Genomic DNA, 15,372 nt, shown 5'->3' on the forward strand with positions numbered 1-15,372 from the left:
TAAAAACCATGGTTAGATGTCACAAAGTAGGTGGCAATGCATTACCCATATGTGTGTTGTCAGGCCTGGGGCTTCTTCCATCCATCCTTGTCAAGGAAAGTGCTAACCCTCTCCTTTCATCAAACACTGTCAGGCTTTTCTTTTTCATTACTTTGACCATTCTTCACACCAGGTTCACACCTAATATTTGTGCAATCCAGGGTAACAATATGAGCTGAAGCCCGATACCATATTTAAAAGTTACTTATCTAACTAATAAACTTAAATATGTTTTACCTTTCTACTTTGGCAATATGCCTTGATCACAATCTGGAAGGCCAGGTTCAAATTTAGCCTTCTCGGTTCTGTTCCAGAACATGGTAGTGTGTGGACAGCTGGCTCTTGGCCTGCAGCCAACCCTTCCTTCTCTTTCTATGCTTGGCCTTGCCCCATGCTGTGGAGGCCCTCTGGGTCTGCCTGTGGGCACCCCAGGCTGAATGTCCCAGGTACATATCTCATGGTGGAGAGTAAATGCAGACTTCAGGTGTGCCTGCCCACCAGGGTTTCCTTGCCCTGACAGAAGGGGCACAATTGAAGACCCAGAGTTGGGCCATCTAAAGTGTGGGACAAAGTATAGATGGTTCTTTCTAAAAGTCTCCATGTTCTGTTCCTTACCCACCCTTCCCTGAAGTCACTTTTTCAACTGAGACTGGGTATCGAAAAGTAGAGTATTTATAGTGACCTCAGTGAAAAATGAGTCTTGTCATCCGTCTATCATCTGTCTATCTACCATCTATCTACTTATTTAGGTAAAAAACATGTAACATAAAATTTACCATCTTATCCATTTTTAAGTGTACTATTCAATTAAGTATATTTACATTGTTGTGAAACAGATCTTCAAAACTTTTTCATCTTGAAAATCTGAAACTCCATACCTATTAAACAACAACTCTTTCCCTTCCCCAGACCCTGGTATCAACCATTCTATTTTCTATGAAGTTGACTACTTTAGATACCCATGTAAGTGGAAAAATACAGTATTTATCTTTTTGTGAATGGCTTTTTCACTTAGCATAATGTCTTCAAGCTTCATCCCCCTTGTAGTCTCTGGCTGGATTTCCTTTGTTGTGAAGGTGAATAATATTCCATTGTATGTATATCATTCACATTCATTGTTCATCCATTCATCTTTCAGTAGATATTTGGGTTGCTTCCACCTTTTAGCTATTGTGAATGGTGCTGCTATGAATATGGTTGTGCAAATCTCTGTGAGACACTGCTTTTAATTCTTTTGGATATATACCCAGAAATTGGATTATTGGATCATGTGGTAGTTGTATTTTTAATTTTTTGAAAAAACTCCATACTGTTGCACCATTTTACAGTCCCACCAACAGTACACAGGGGGTTCTCCACATCCTTGTCCACACTTGTTATTTTCTGTTTTTGATAGTAGCCATACTAATGGGTGTGAGGTTGCATTTCTCCAGTGATGAGTGATGTTGAACATCTTTTCATATCCCTGTTGGGTTGGCCATTTGTACATCATATTTGGAAAAATGTCTGTTAAAGTTGCTGATTTTTAAATTAGGTTATTTAATATTTTATATCAAAGAAGAATATCCACATGATAGAAAAAGGCTATTCAGATACTCTTCCCTTTTCCAACTACCTATCCATAAATATTTCTTTTTTAACATACATTCCTTGAGCATGCACTGAGTGCCTGGCACATTATGTGAATTTTCTTTACATATTTCAGCCAAAATAACATATTGCCACAGAATAAATGCAAAAGTAGATATGAGAATCCAGCTGCCTTCTATTAAGTCAGATAATGGAGAGATTTGCAAACATGTAAAACAATGCCATTTTTCTCTTATGTTTTAGGAAAATATTTTTCAGTAAAAAACAAAATGTTTATGTTAATATTTAATAGACTTATTGTTTTAAGTCAATAAATATTTTTAAGGGAATTAAGTTTTAATTTCTAATACAGAAAATTATAGATATAACCAATATAAACAAAAGCTCTTTGCAGGTCCTCAATAATTTTTAAGAGTAATAAAGGATTTGAGAGGCCAACAAGTTTGATAAATACTGTGCTTGAAATGTTGAAGAACTGAAGGCAGTTCCTCAAGTAAGCCAAGATTGGTTCAGAAGAAGAAAAAATTTTAGATAAAATGGAAAACAGTATTAATCACTAACAGCTTTAATAACGGTCTTTCTAGATGGTGATGGAAAGTGGGGATTGGCTGGTTGGTGGTGACCTTCAGGTGCTGGAGAGAATACGGTGGAATGATGGGTTGGACCAATACCGCCTGACACCTCTGGAGCTCAAACAGAAATGTAAAGAAATGAATGCTGGTACGTAGCCTGGCTCTATGGCATTTGTTAATGCTCCTACCCTCCTCTGCTTACATAATTAAGGATTATCAGGAAACAGCATGTTTATAGTTTTGAAAAGCTGAAAATTTTTATCATCTTCTATTGATATCTGTTGATATAGAAACACCTTATAAAGTTGAACTACTGCAATATTATGCAGTAGTTAAAAATATGCACTGACCCAGAAGGATACCCAAAATATATCTATTAAGTAAAAAAAGCAAACTGCAGAACGGTATGTATAGAATAATTCTGGAAAACAAAATAAAATGTAATAATTGCTTTAAAAACTCAAACCTACTTCTGTGTGTAGCAGAAATCTCTGGCAGCATGTGCACCAGACTGCAGATGGCAGGGGCTACCTCTAGGGGTAAAGCGGGACCAAGGGGAAGGGGAGATTTTCACTTTACATATTTTGAAAAAGAGAGAGAAAAAGTAATGATAGGATGATGGATGATTTTTAAATTCAATTTTGGGCTTTTCTGTATTTTCTAAGTTTTCTATGATGGATATATATTATTTCATAACCAGAAAGAAAAAAAATTAAGGCTCTCAGGAGTTCATCACTAATTGGAGAAGTTTTGAAGACATCCCTAAAGTGAAGGAGAAATATTTTTATATCTTTAAATTGTTAAACTTTTGCACAGACCCCAGAAAATGTTCCTTATCAATATTCACTTCCCAGGGAAATGAGGCTGGAGCAGGGTGCAAGAGGACTGATCAATACTGGCCCCTGCCTGAGCCTTGGTTTGTAGGAAAGGTCCTGGCAACAAATGTGTTCATTTCTGAGTCAGGCTCTCCCTTTAGGGCTTCCTACCTTTGTGTCCTATTCCTGTCTAAGCAGTCTGGCACTGGTTGGTACCTTTGGAGTAACACCCCTAAAGATCCAGGTGGATTCTCCAGCCGGTCCTTAACAGCAAGTGGATGTAACAAGTTCACTGAACAATAGACACAGCTGCACCTTTTCGTTTCTGTTCTTGCAGACAGTGCATGTCTTTGACCTTGGTGTTTCTGCTTTCCTTTCCCAGACGCAGTGTTTGCATTCCAGTTGCGCAATCCTGTCCACAACGGCCATGCTCTGCTGATGCAGGACACCCGCCGCCGGCTCCTGGAGAGAGGCTACAAGCACCCGGTCCTCCTGCTGCACCCCCTGGGGGGCTGGACCAAGGATGATGATGTGCCCCTGGACTGGCGGATGAAGCAGCACACAGCTGTGCTTGAGGAGGAGGTTCTAGATCCCAAATCCACCATCGTGGCCATCTTCCCATCTCCCATGTTGTATGCTGGCCCCACAGAGGTAAGCAGCTCCCTGGGCTGGGCTATGGGACTCAGCATCTAATTTTACTTAGACGAGCCAGTGAGTTTCTGGGATTCTTCTTCATGAGCAGATTCTAAAATCTTCTGGTCTCTTTACTTTATCCAACTTAATTATGTTTCCATATAGTATTTGTGAAAATGCTAGAAACACCAAATCAAACCTGTCATACACTGCCTTTGAGACTGTGGAAGTTGGTATGTGAACGAGGTGTTTAATACAGCTTACCTGGGTTACAGGGCAAGATGTATCTAGCCCAGTATTTCAGCAGTTCCAGTTACTCTTAAGTGATTCACCATGCTCGGTGAGCTATATTAGAAGGGAGAAGATGTCTTTAAAACCTTAATGTCTCCCTTTCATCATAACACACTGAGCCTATCAAACAGAGACTTTCTTTGTCCCACTGCACCACCAGTGTAGTGGATTTCAACAAGTTTACAGGAACTATGATGAACTGAAAAGGTCTCAACCCTTTGGAATGCTCCAAACTGAGTTTAATGAATTAATTCTCTTCAACCAGATCAAAGTTCCAGGCCCCTGTCTGTCTTCCCCATCCTTTATATTTCTATCTGAGCTCTAAAGAGGGCAACTTATTTTGAAATCCCAATGCTGTGTCGAAATGGAATCAATGTCTGCGTATGAAGGTTAATTTGCTCATTACTGACAGTCAGATGGTAAGAGATATTGGAGTTTGTAATTTCCCTTGAACTGTGATTTATTTTGAATAGGGAGGAACTGGAAAGTAAAATCCACATAGTTCTGTGGAACAGTAAGATCTGAGTGTCACTGGTCTGTTAGTCTGGAGAGATTAGGAAATATAAATTCATGGTCTAAGAGGAAGGATTCTTATCTTTAAAGCTCCTATATCCTACCCAATATAACCAAAAAGATGACAAGAGCAGGAGTCTTGGACACCTCACTGATTTCCTTGCAATTATTAGTTGACCCACATCGCTGAATTACTTTTAAAGCAGAATAAAGGGGTGTCTCCATAAACAGGGACCCCACAGGATTGGCCAGTGATGACCAGCATGTCCTTTATGGGATGTTTCCTAGGTCCAATGGCACTGCAGGTCCCGGATGGTTGCAGGGGCCAATTTTTACATTGTGGGCCGGGACCCTGCAGGAATGCCCCACCCTGAGACCAAGAAAGACCTGTATGAACCTACTCATGGGGCCAAGGTCTTGACCATGGCCCCTGGCCTCACCTCTGTGGAAATCATTCCATTCCGAGTGGCTGCCTACAACAAAGCCAAAAAAGCCATGGACTTCTATGATCCAGCAAGGTAGGTTTTCAGAGGAAAATTCTTATTTTTAATTTTTTTGCGTTACACGGGCCTCTCACTGTTGTGGCCTCTCCCGTTGCGGAGCACAGGCTCTGGACGTGTAGGCTCAGCGGCCATGGCTCATGGGCCCAGCCGCTCCGCGGCACGTGGGATCTTCCCAGACTGGGGCATGAACCCACGTCCCCTGCATCGGCAGGCGGACTCTCAACCACTGCGCCACCAGGGAAGCCCCAGAGGAAAATTCTTTAAATCAACATCTGTACAGCTGGAATGATGAGGCAAAATTTTGGAAAGCTCCCCAGTACATCTCCACATGCTCCTAATTGGAATGAGAGTCCCTTGAAAGCTAAGACCTGGTCTTGCACATTTCGTGCCCCCTAAAGTTGTAGCACAGCCCCTTGCATATAGTAGTGGTCCATAAATATTTCTTTTTTAACATACATTCCTTGAGCATGCACTGAGTGCCTGGCACATTATGTGAAAGGAAGTAAACACAGAAAAAGATTTCAAGGAGCATTTATAGAGCACGCACCACGCTCAGAGCTCACACAAGTAGGCAGAGCTAATAGAAGACGCCTTCCATGAACTGAGTAGGTACACAGTATTGAATGGGTAGCTGCCATGATTTCCCTTTCTTCTGCCAGTTCCTTTACTGAAGATTTAGTGAATTGTTTATTTTAGAAGATGCAGCATTTTACAGAAAGAAAAAATGTGGTCTCAGAACCCATCCTACTCCTGGGATCTTTAAGGTAGATGTTATTTACCTATGCTGAGTTCTTTGTTGCCACCCTCTGACAGGCACAATGAGTTTGACTTCATCTCAGGAACTCGTATGAGGAAGCTGGCCCGGGAAGGAGAGAATCCCCCAGATGGCTTCATGGCCCCCAAAGCATGGAAAGTCCTGACAGATTATTACAGGTCCCTGGAGAAGAACAACTAAATGCCCTTCAGCACCAGAGTTTCTTTCTGAAGTGCTCTGTGATTTCTTTTTCTATTTTTGTGATTAGATGCTTTGTATCCAACTGCTTCTCAATGATTGACTGACTTTAAAGTTAATGTTTTATAATGAGGTAAAAATGTCTATAATTTAAAGTCAACATATATATACACACACTCACGTGTGTGTGCGCATATATATAAAGTAAAACTGAAGACCAAACCTTAGCAGGTAAAAGCAATATTATTATTTCAGAATGAAATTAGTTGTATTTTCTACTGCATCTGAGCAGTAGGTCCCAGATTTCGTAAAGCTTTGACCATGTGTCTAGTTTACTTGCCAAAAAGTAAAGCATGTCTCCCAGCTTAAGTCTTGCCAACCTGCATTCTCCCATGTCATATACCAGTAGTAAAGGAAATGAGATGGGCAGCCCCTTCTATACAGCTGACAAAAAAAAAACAAGAAAATCTCACCCCAAATGAGGAGTGGCTCATGTCAAGATTCTTGCTAGTATTTCCCTCGTGCCTGTATCCAGCCTTACTGCCCAGTATCTTAGGTGCTGAACTATGACCTGACTGGAGAAACCAAATGTGTGAAAATGTGAAGTTAATCTCAGAGATCTATGCAACCTAGTTCTGCCACGGAAGTTATATTATCTAATAAGAAAAGAAGTCTTAATAGTTTTCTGTGAATAATGTAACTCCAGTTAAACGGTGTCTTTTAATTAAATAGCATACAGGGCTTTGATGAAAAGATTTGCACCCAGGCCTCAAACAATCTGGCAATGTTGTGGACATTTAATTTTTCTCCTCTTTGCTGTGGTCATTGTGTCTATGGAGAGGCTGCGCCTATTACCTGCAGCGGCATCAGCTGTGACCAAAAACAATTCAGACCATCAGACTAGCGAGCTGCTGGAACCGGACAAAAACGCAGGAAGCTCCAAACTTTTCATCTTACAGGTGATCAAACTAAGACGATGCACAAGCACAGGCTTCATGAACTAATGAGCACTGTAACAAAAGTGCCAAATTGGCATTTTGGAAGTACTGGTGGCACTGAACGAGCACCCAGGCCACTTGACTCCCAGGCTGGTGCTTTGTCTACCCTGTACAACACAGGAGCTGGACCTGGTTTCCCTCAACTGCTTAACAAAACTCCTTGAACAGAGGGCACTCCCTGAACTCCTTGAACAGTGGGCACTTCTTGGATGCTGTAAGGTCCGGAGTTTTCTAAACCCAGCTGATTTTATTGCAGTTGAAAAAAATACTTTCCCAAAGACTCATGCTGTTCTGAAACATTCAACCTCTGATGGCTTTACCTTCTGGGAGGCACTCTTGCACCTTCTGCATAATTCCTTGTTACTAAGGAATATATGAAGAAATAGTACCTTTTGTACATAGGTCTCTCTGGAAGAGACTTAAGACTGGAAAGAGAAAACTGTGATTTTTTTTTCATACTCAGTTTTGTTTTTTTAAATGCTAAACCAAGCTAATGAAAGTTCTTTTGAGAATAAATCACAGTGGCCACAGCAAAGTATGACTATCTTTAATAGCACAGTGCCTATATTCATTTAATCAGAGGTCCTCACTACTGCCTTTTTAAAAAACAGCATATTTATTGAAAACATGAGACAAGATGTAGGTGCCTTAACCAATGTATTTTGTGATTTTTTTAATATATTTAAAACTGCTCTTCTGCTTGAGTACCACTTAGTGCAAATGATTATTTCTATGTACAACTGATGCTTGTCCTTATTTTAATAAATTTCTCAAAATGAAGGCTGAGTCTTTTCCGCATCTCGTATCAAGTGTGCATTGACATCTGTTGGTTGAAGCCCTTGTGACTTTGTATAACTGGAGAGAAACAGCAGCTCTCTTTCAGACCATAATTAAGAGGCTGTTTGTTTACCCTTGTTCCTGTCATCTTTTAAACTGTGCTCTCCATGTGAATGACACATGGTTTCAGCCAAGCACTACAGTTCCTCAGGGACCTCACCCCAGGATTTCAGTGCACTGGGATCTGACAAACTTTAAAAATTTTTCCTAACTTATTGTTCCCTTTTCTTCAAAGTGCCTCCACAGAATTTCACCAGCAGGGTTAGAAGTAGTTGTGCTTCTTCCACACCTCCGCTCACCTCAGCAGTTGCTACTGGTGTAGGCAGAAAGGATACCTGTTTCCACCCACACTTTCAGTGGCCTTCAGACAGGCCTGCAGCTTTGGGGCTTTTTCCCTCCTTCAGTCCCTGCCTCTCTTCTGTCCTGAAGGCTTCATGCAAAGTTTTGTTCCTGTCGTCACTCCAAACAAAACTGGTGTGATAGCCAGCTCAAAGGTGCCACTTGTTACCGCTTCCTCTTTCTCCCCAGATCCTTACTTGCTGGCACCTGGACAAAGTAGAGCAGGGAATGTGTAAGTAGATAAAGATATAAGTGGTGCTGAGGGAGTGCTGAGGGAGTGCAGGGCAGTGTGAAGGGCATATGTAAATCATTCATTCAGATAACGGTGGACTTACAAATCTATCAGCATTTATATCAAGCCACAAGATTCCTTTCCAATCCATCTTCCCTGCAAGAAGAAACAAATCTTAGTGATTTGAGAACAAGTTCATCTTTGTATTTTCCTCATCTTCCTCCTATTAACCTGACTTTTAGGTCTAGCATGGATCTTGAATATACTTTCCTGATGGGTAAGTAATCAGGAAATTAGATGAGCACCAGAGCAATCAACAATGTGTAAAGGTTTGAGAGAACACAGTGCAGCTTTTGCCTTTGAGATTTTGAATGATACAGGTTTCTATTATTTATGTATATCCCACTACCAATAATGCACAAATTATCAAGAATTAACTATATAGATATTTAAAGAATAACCACTAATTTTTTTCTTCTCCCTAGCATTCATTTAATTCTTTGGTCAATATTAGCTATTATTGGGCCACTCATCATACATATTCACCAAATGATTAAAGTGATGTATACAAGCAATTCACTAATACTCCAAGGGTGCCTATTGTTTTTGCTTATACTGTAATTTTATTGAAATTATTACTAAAAATAAATGGATCAATGATGAGCTTGGACATTTTAGTCTGATAAAAACCTAGACAAAATAAAATACTTTTTTACGGGGCTAGGAAAGAGTGATGACGCAAAGAACTCTTGACAAACTGAGAAACAAGCCTTTCGTAGGTAAGTTTTGTAGTTCTTCAATGGCTTATCTTTAGTAACGGAAGTAACCTCCCCTACCCGCCAAGCCATTAGCTTTTCCATAGATTTCCTCATTTGGATTAACTGCAGGAAAGACCAGTCCCAATCAGTAAGAAATCTAAATTATAGAATGTTTTAAAAAGTAATACAGTTTTATTACCTTCAAATACATAAGCGACAAACAGAGGGGCACAGCTTTTTAAATGTCATAACATGTAATTGTTGGCAGCAATAATACATACTTTATTTTGGTAAAGTTCTTATATAGGGTTGGCTTGTTTCAGAAACTCAAACCTGCTCTGCACCTATTTTACTAAAATGTTTGTGAAAGCTCTTACATACTGTAATGTATTAAACACACTTATAGGTAAAGAAAAATCTTGATTATATTTATTGCATAAGCCTGTTTTCCATAAATAGTTCAAAGGTAAACTTCAGCTCAGCACAGGTTTAAAAAATAATGGCCTACTTCCATGTAAACAACTCCAATATTGATCTGGTCTTTTAAACTAGTTAAAAGACTGGTGTCTATAAATGTATTCACCAAGAAGAACCTCCGTTTATGGAAGAAATTAATTCCATCAACCACTAAGGAGGTTGTACCCCAATCCTATCTTCAAATTATAAAAAAATTTATATAAAGTAGCAGATCTTTGGACATTCAAAGTAAACCAACGAAAAAGCTTACAGCTTCAAAAGAGCCCAAGAAACACATTTAATAAAAACACCAAGTACCTGGAAGTGTCTATGACTTTACCTAATGGCATGTTTCATAACTTATGCCTATTAAAACAAGTCCAGGGACCTCCCTGGGGGCACAGTGATTAAGAATCCGCCTGCCAATGCAGGGGACATGGGTTCAATCCCTGGTCTGGGAAGATCCCACATGCCACGGAGCAACTAAGCCTGTGTGCCACAACTACTGAGCCTGCGCTCTAGAGCCCATGTGATGCAACTATTAAGCCCACGTGCCGCAACTACTGAATCCCATGCTCTGCAACTACTGAGCCCCTGTGCTGCAACCACTGAAGCCCGTGTGCCTAGAGCCCATACTCCACAACAAGAGAAGCCTCCACATTGAGAAGGCTGTGCACCGCAACGAAGAGTAGCCTCCACCCGCCGCAACTAGAGAAAGCCTGTGTGCAGCAACGAAGACCCAATGCAGCAAAAAAAAAAAAAAAAAAAAAGGCTCCATTCTTGAAGACTCCAATTTAAAGAAAACAAAAACAAGTCCATTTACCAAGGCTGACACCCATCAGTAGCTAAGAAAGTCACCCAGTTTAGAAGTCCTGATAATCAGGTCGGTATTGCTAAGGCCCCAAAATGTCTATCAACACGGCCACTGTTGCATCAGTGTGCTGTTTAGTGAAAACTGGGATGGGAACTTAAAGCACGTCTATTTCAGCATTTCCATTATTGCACAGATAAGGAAATGGAAGCCCAAAAATGTGAGATGACGACTCCAAGGACGTGATGACCTGCAGACATATTCACTTGCTAGTTTCCAAGGCATTTTCATATGTTTCTTAAAACAATAACAGAAGGTACACATTATGATTTCTATTTACAGATAAGGGAACAGATGCCCACGAAAGTAAAGAGATTTTGCCCAAGGCTACACTGTGCATGCGCTCTCTAGCGCACTCTCTAACATAGAGTTCCACAACTGGGACTGAAACTTATAAAGCTGAAAATGAACTTTACGTGACTTATAATAAATCCCCGCACAACTTCTTCTGCTAGAATGTAGAAGGATGCAAAAGACTTTCACTTCCATATAGTAACAAGAAAAGGCCAGACGAAATAAAAATAATATTTCCCAGGAGACAAGCAAAGAACAGTAGATGCAAGGACTTTTTCATTAACTGACTTCTAGGCAGAAATAAGCCCTTCCGAAATGAGCAGAGAGCCTTGGTACTTTTTTTTATACCAGGGTAGACTCCTGAGAATGGATACAGTGTGTGGAAGAGCAGGCCTCCCTTGGATGGAGAGACTTTGCAGGTAGGTGGAGAATTCAGCCAACACTCAGACAATAGTGATTGAAATCTGGAAACACATTTAAAAACAAACTGCTAGGCTAGACAAGTCCTCTTCCCTGGATTTTTCAGAGAAAATGGCAGAAGAGGGGCTCAAAGTCTTGTGCATTCTCATGGTGACCGGATGCCAGAACCCTGTCAGAACTGAATATAGAGAAGAACCACAAACATCTGAACCTGCACCCAAACCCCTCCCAGCTCAAATACTGCCAAGATCAAAAGGCAACTGCCTGAGAGGGTAGGGGTTGGGCTAAGCCTGGTCTACTCAATCTTGTTAAAGCTACAGCCCAGACTCAGCCTAACTCTTCTCTAAGAGAAACGGCAATGATCAGCCCTTCACGCTAACTGCCTATCAGAGGAATGGGCTTGTACTTCCTGGAAATAAAACAAAAACCCATGTTATACTTCAGTCTCCACTGTTCTGTTTTACACCTACTATCTGTAACAACATAAATTACAAGTTAAAAAGTGATCACCTGGCTGCAGAGCTGGGCATGCCAAGTAGCAATCCATCATCAAGTGGTAAAGCTTATGGGACTGGACCAAACAGTCCCTAAAGGCCTGTCCACACAAACTGTAATGTATATTGCTCATATGTCCAGCATGCCCACCGGAGTCATAATACTGCCCTTGGCAGTACTAGCCTCGTGTGACCAGCTGGTCATTTACCACTTTCTTGTCTAGCCACATTCTCCACAATACTCAATTTTCTTTGGATGAAACCCCACTCTCCTTTTGCAGTTGACCAGTAAATCCAGATACAGTTGGCCCTTGAACAACGGAGGGGTTAGGGGTGCCAACTCTCTTCACAGTCAAAAATCCCCGAATAACTTACAGTCGGCCCTCCGTATCCACAGTTCCCTGTATCCGTGGTTCTGAACCTGCAGATTCAACCAACCACAGACTGTGTAGTACCGTGGTATTTACTACTGAAAAAAGTCTGAGGGTAAGTGGACCAATGCAGTTCAAACCTGTGTCATTCAAGGGTCAAGTGTACTTTTGCTCTCAAACCATTTAAGCCAAAGGAGTTCCTGAAGGGTCATTCTCTCAAAGCTCCAGAACCGCCAGGAGGTGATTTTTGACCTGGCTTTGCACACTTCCAGGATTTTGAATCTTGAATGGGGCAATTTAAAGATAAACATCTGGAGTTCATTTAATCCAGTAGAGGAATGAAAGCAAGATTCTTAAGCAATTCCTGTTAAAAAAACTTCTGGAGCTTTCAGAGTTCCTAACCTGAGTCCAGTTCTTCAGCTTCCCTCTGATCTTAAGAGCTCCTCATATCCTTCAAATAAATCCTTTATTGCTTAGGTCAGCTAGAGTTGATTGCCTGCGATGGAACCCTAACTGGTACTCTTCACAAGGCTATGACTGTGGCCCGGGAGACGATGCTCATCTCCCTCAGACATGTCTGCAAAGGACTTTGTTTACTGGATGATATATTACCATCCCATTTGAGTATCTTGGTCATTCTTAGAATTTCTGGAAGCTATGTATCTTCAGGACAGTGAGGCATACTCCACTGTGTTCTATTCTCAGCTCCAAATCTTGCATGTCGGTAATTATTTCAATGTTTGGCTCTAGTTTTAAAACTGAGCTGTCATGATTCACAAACCTGTGTCATGATTCACAAACCTGTGTCCTTGATGCATTCCACAGCAGCACTAACATTCACGGAAACTGTATCTCAAAGCAAACAAGCTTTTATCTAAAATTGTTCTCAAGCAGATTTATAACAGTAAATATTAGACAATCACAAAAATATACTCCCAGTTCAGTGTTTTGGTAATGAGACCCTTATGCGGTGTTAGTATTAACAGTGTAAAATTCACACCAGTGTTAACGAAGGAGGTTTTATTTTTACTCACATGCTAAATGGTTTTTTTTAGGTTTGATCTCATTTGCTTTTGGCATCTGTGCTATGCAGGCATACCTTGGAGATATTGTGGGTTTGGTTCCAGACCACTGCAATAAAGCAAATCTCTCAGTAGAGCAAGTCACACAAATTTTTTGGTTTCCCAGTACACATAGAAGTTACGTTTACACTGTAGTGTAGTCTATTGAGTATATAACAGCATTATGTCTAAAAAAACAATGTACATACCTTAAAAAATACTTTGTTGCTAAAAATGCTAACCATCGTCTGACAATGCAGGGTTGCCACAAACCTTAAATTTGTTTAAAAAAAAAAAAAAAAAGCACTATTTGTGAAGCACAGTAAAACAATGTGTATACCCTTACATCTTTTCCTCAATACAATTTCATGAACATGATGACCTGGACAGTTTACGGTACGCGGACCTCTCACTGTTGTGGCCTCTCCTGTTGCAGAGCACAGGCTCCAGACGCGCAGGCCCAGTGGCCATGGCTCACGGGCCCAGCCGCTCCGCGGCATGTGGGATCTTCCCGGACCAGGGCACGAACCCGTGTCCCCTGCATCAGCAGGCAGACTCTCAACCACTGCGCCACCAGGGAAGCCCTAGAGCTGTAACTTTTGACAACATGGATGGACTGAGAGATTGTCATATTAAGTGAAGTCAGACAGAGAAAGACAAATGTATCACTTCTATGTAGAATCTAAAAAACAAATGAACTTATTTACGAAACAGAAACACGCACAGACAGAGAAAACAAACTTACAGTTACCAAAGGGGAAAGGGTGGGGGGAGGGATAAATCAGGAGTTTGAGATTAACATATACACACTATATATAAAATAGATAAACAAGAACCTACTGTAATGGAATATTACGCAGCCATAAAAAGAAACGAAATTGAGTTATTTGTAGTGAGGTGGATGGACCTAGAGTCTGTCATACAGAGTGAAATAAGTCAGAAAGAGAAAAATAAATACCGTATGCTAACACATATATATGGAATCTAAAAAAAAATTTTAAAAAAGGTTATGAAGAACCTAGGGGCAGGACAGGAATAAAGACACAGATGTAGAGAATGGACTTGAGGACACAGGGAGGGGGAAGGGTAAGCTGGGACAAAGTGAGAGAGTGCATGGACTTATACACTACCAAATGTAAAATAGATAGCTAATGGGAAGCAGCCGCATAGCACAGGGAGATCAGCTCGGTGCTTTGTGACCACCTAGAGGGGTGGGATAGGGAGGGTGGGAGAGAGACGCAAGAGGGAGGAGATATGGGGATATATGTATATGTATAGCTGATTTACTTTGTTATAAAGCAGAAACTAACACACCACTGTAAAGCAATTACACTCCAATAAAGATGTTAAAAAAAAAAAAGAACCTACTGTATAGCACAGGGAACTATATTCAAAATCTTATAATAACCTATAATGGAAAAGAATCTGAAAAAGATTTTATATATATATAAAATACATAAATATATAAAAAAGATTTATATATATTTATATATACACATACATATCTGAGTCACTTTGCTGTTCACCTGAAACTAACACAACATTGCAAATCAACTATACTTCAATTAAAAAGAGAGAGAGAGAGAGAGAGAGCGCGCGAGCTGTAACTTCTGAGACGATTAGGGAACTCTACCTTTGATAACTAAATTTATAACAATTTCAGTAATGAAGGCTCTCTAAATATTCTGTCAGCTCTAAATGGAATGATTCTATGGCTTTATTTGAGGCTTCCAGTTGGTGCTGGTATTTTAGCCATGCAGGATATATGCTTAGCATATCAGAATTCTATTCAATATTCTGACCTTAAGAGAAGCTAAAAAGAGAATTATAAAATATACATCATCGAATTCATTTCCTTTATCCAGAAGAAGCTGTAACCTTTGTCCACAAATAAAACAATTCTAGTTTAAAAAAGAAAAATTCCTACCAACGGAATTCCTACCATTTTTATTCAGGCACACTCAAAGCTTGAGACATCCTCGACTCCAAACCTTCAAGTTATAGCTACTAAGTAATATTAGATTATTGTGGTCATATAGAATATTTAGATTACACCAATCCAGCTATTGATAACATGGTGAGTTCTGCATCACCCTGCAGGTGCAGGGTTGAATAAGAAAGGAGATAAATTGGAAAGGGGATACTGAATTGATTCAAATATTGAGTTTCTAAACTCTATTTTAAAAAGGCCAAGGAATAGTTTGAAACACATCAGACTTACCAGATGTCTTCCAACAATGAGGCTTTTAGAGAAACATCACAGGTGATCATTTCATCTCAATCCCTAGAGTAGAGATCTAGGGATCATGGAAATAGTTTAAGCATGGAGAATA

The 15,372-nt window shown here is 40.3% G+C and overlaps 1 protein-coding gene and 1 non-coding gene across 5 annotated transcripts in view; one reads left to right on the forward strand and one right to left on the reverse strand.

The window, feature by feature from the left end:
* On the reverse strand, positions 1–127 carry LOC115801547 (U6atac minor spliceosomal RNA). The gene has a single exon (XR_004021847.1). It is a non-coding gene; the product is annotated as a U6atac minor spliceosomal RNA (small nuclear RNA).
* Positions 1–7,686, forward strand: part of PAPSS2 (3'-phosphoadenosine 5'-phosphosulfate synthase 2) — a 78,829-nt gene extending 71,143 nt beyond the window's left edge. For 2 of the 4 annotated variants that reach the window (XM_022569426.2, XM_022569424.2), the window contains exons 9-13: positions 949–1,002; positions 2,214–2,349; positions 3,399–3,667; positions 4,742–4,971; positions 5,770–7,686. In XM_022569426.2, the coding sequence (XP_022425134.1) occupies positions 949–1,002; positions 2,214–2,349; positions 3,399–3,667; positions 4,742–4,971; positions 5,770–5,911 (831 nt within the window). In that variant the 3' untranslated portion in view covers positions 5,912–7,686. The remainder of the gene's footprint in view (positions 1–948; positions 1,003–2,213; positions 2,350–3,398; positions 3,668–4,741; positions 4,972–5,769) is intronic. The other 2 variants (XM_089897865.1, XM_022569428.2) reach the window with 2 other exon arrangements.
* The last annotated feature ends 7,686 nt before the right edge of the window (positions 7,687–15,372 follow it).

The sequence above is a fragment of the Delphinapterus leucas genome, chromosome 16, assembly GCF_059928025.1.
Source record: "Delphinapterus leucas isolate spDelLeu-1000000601 "Yukka" chromosome 16, BTC_Dleu_Yukka2, whole genome shotgun sequence".
NCBI classification, from domain to species: Eukaryota; Metazoa; Chordata; class Mammalia; order Artiodactyla; family Monodontidae; genus Delphinapterus; species Delphinapterus leucas.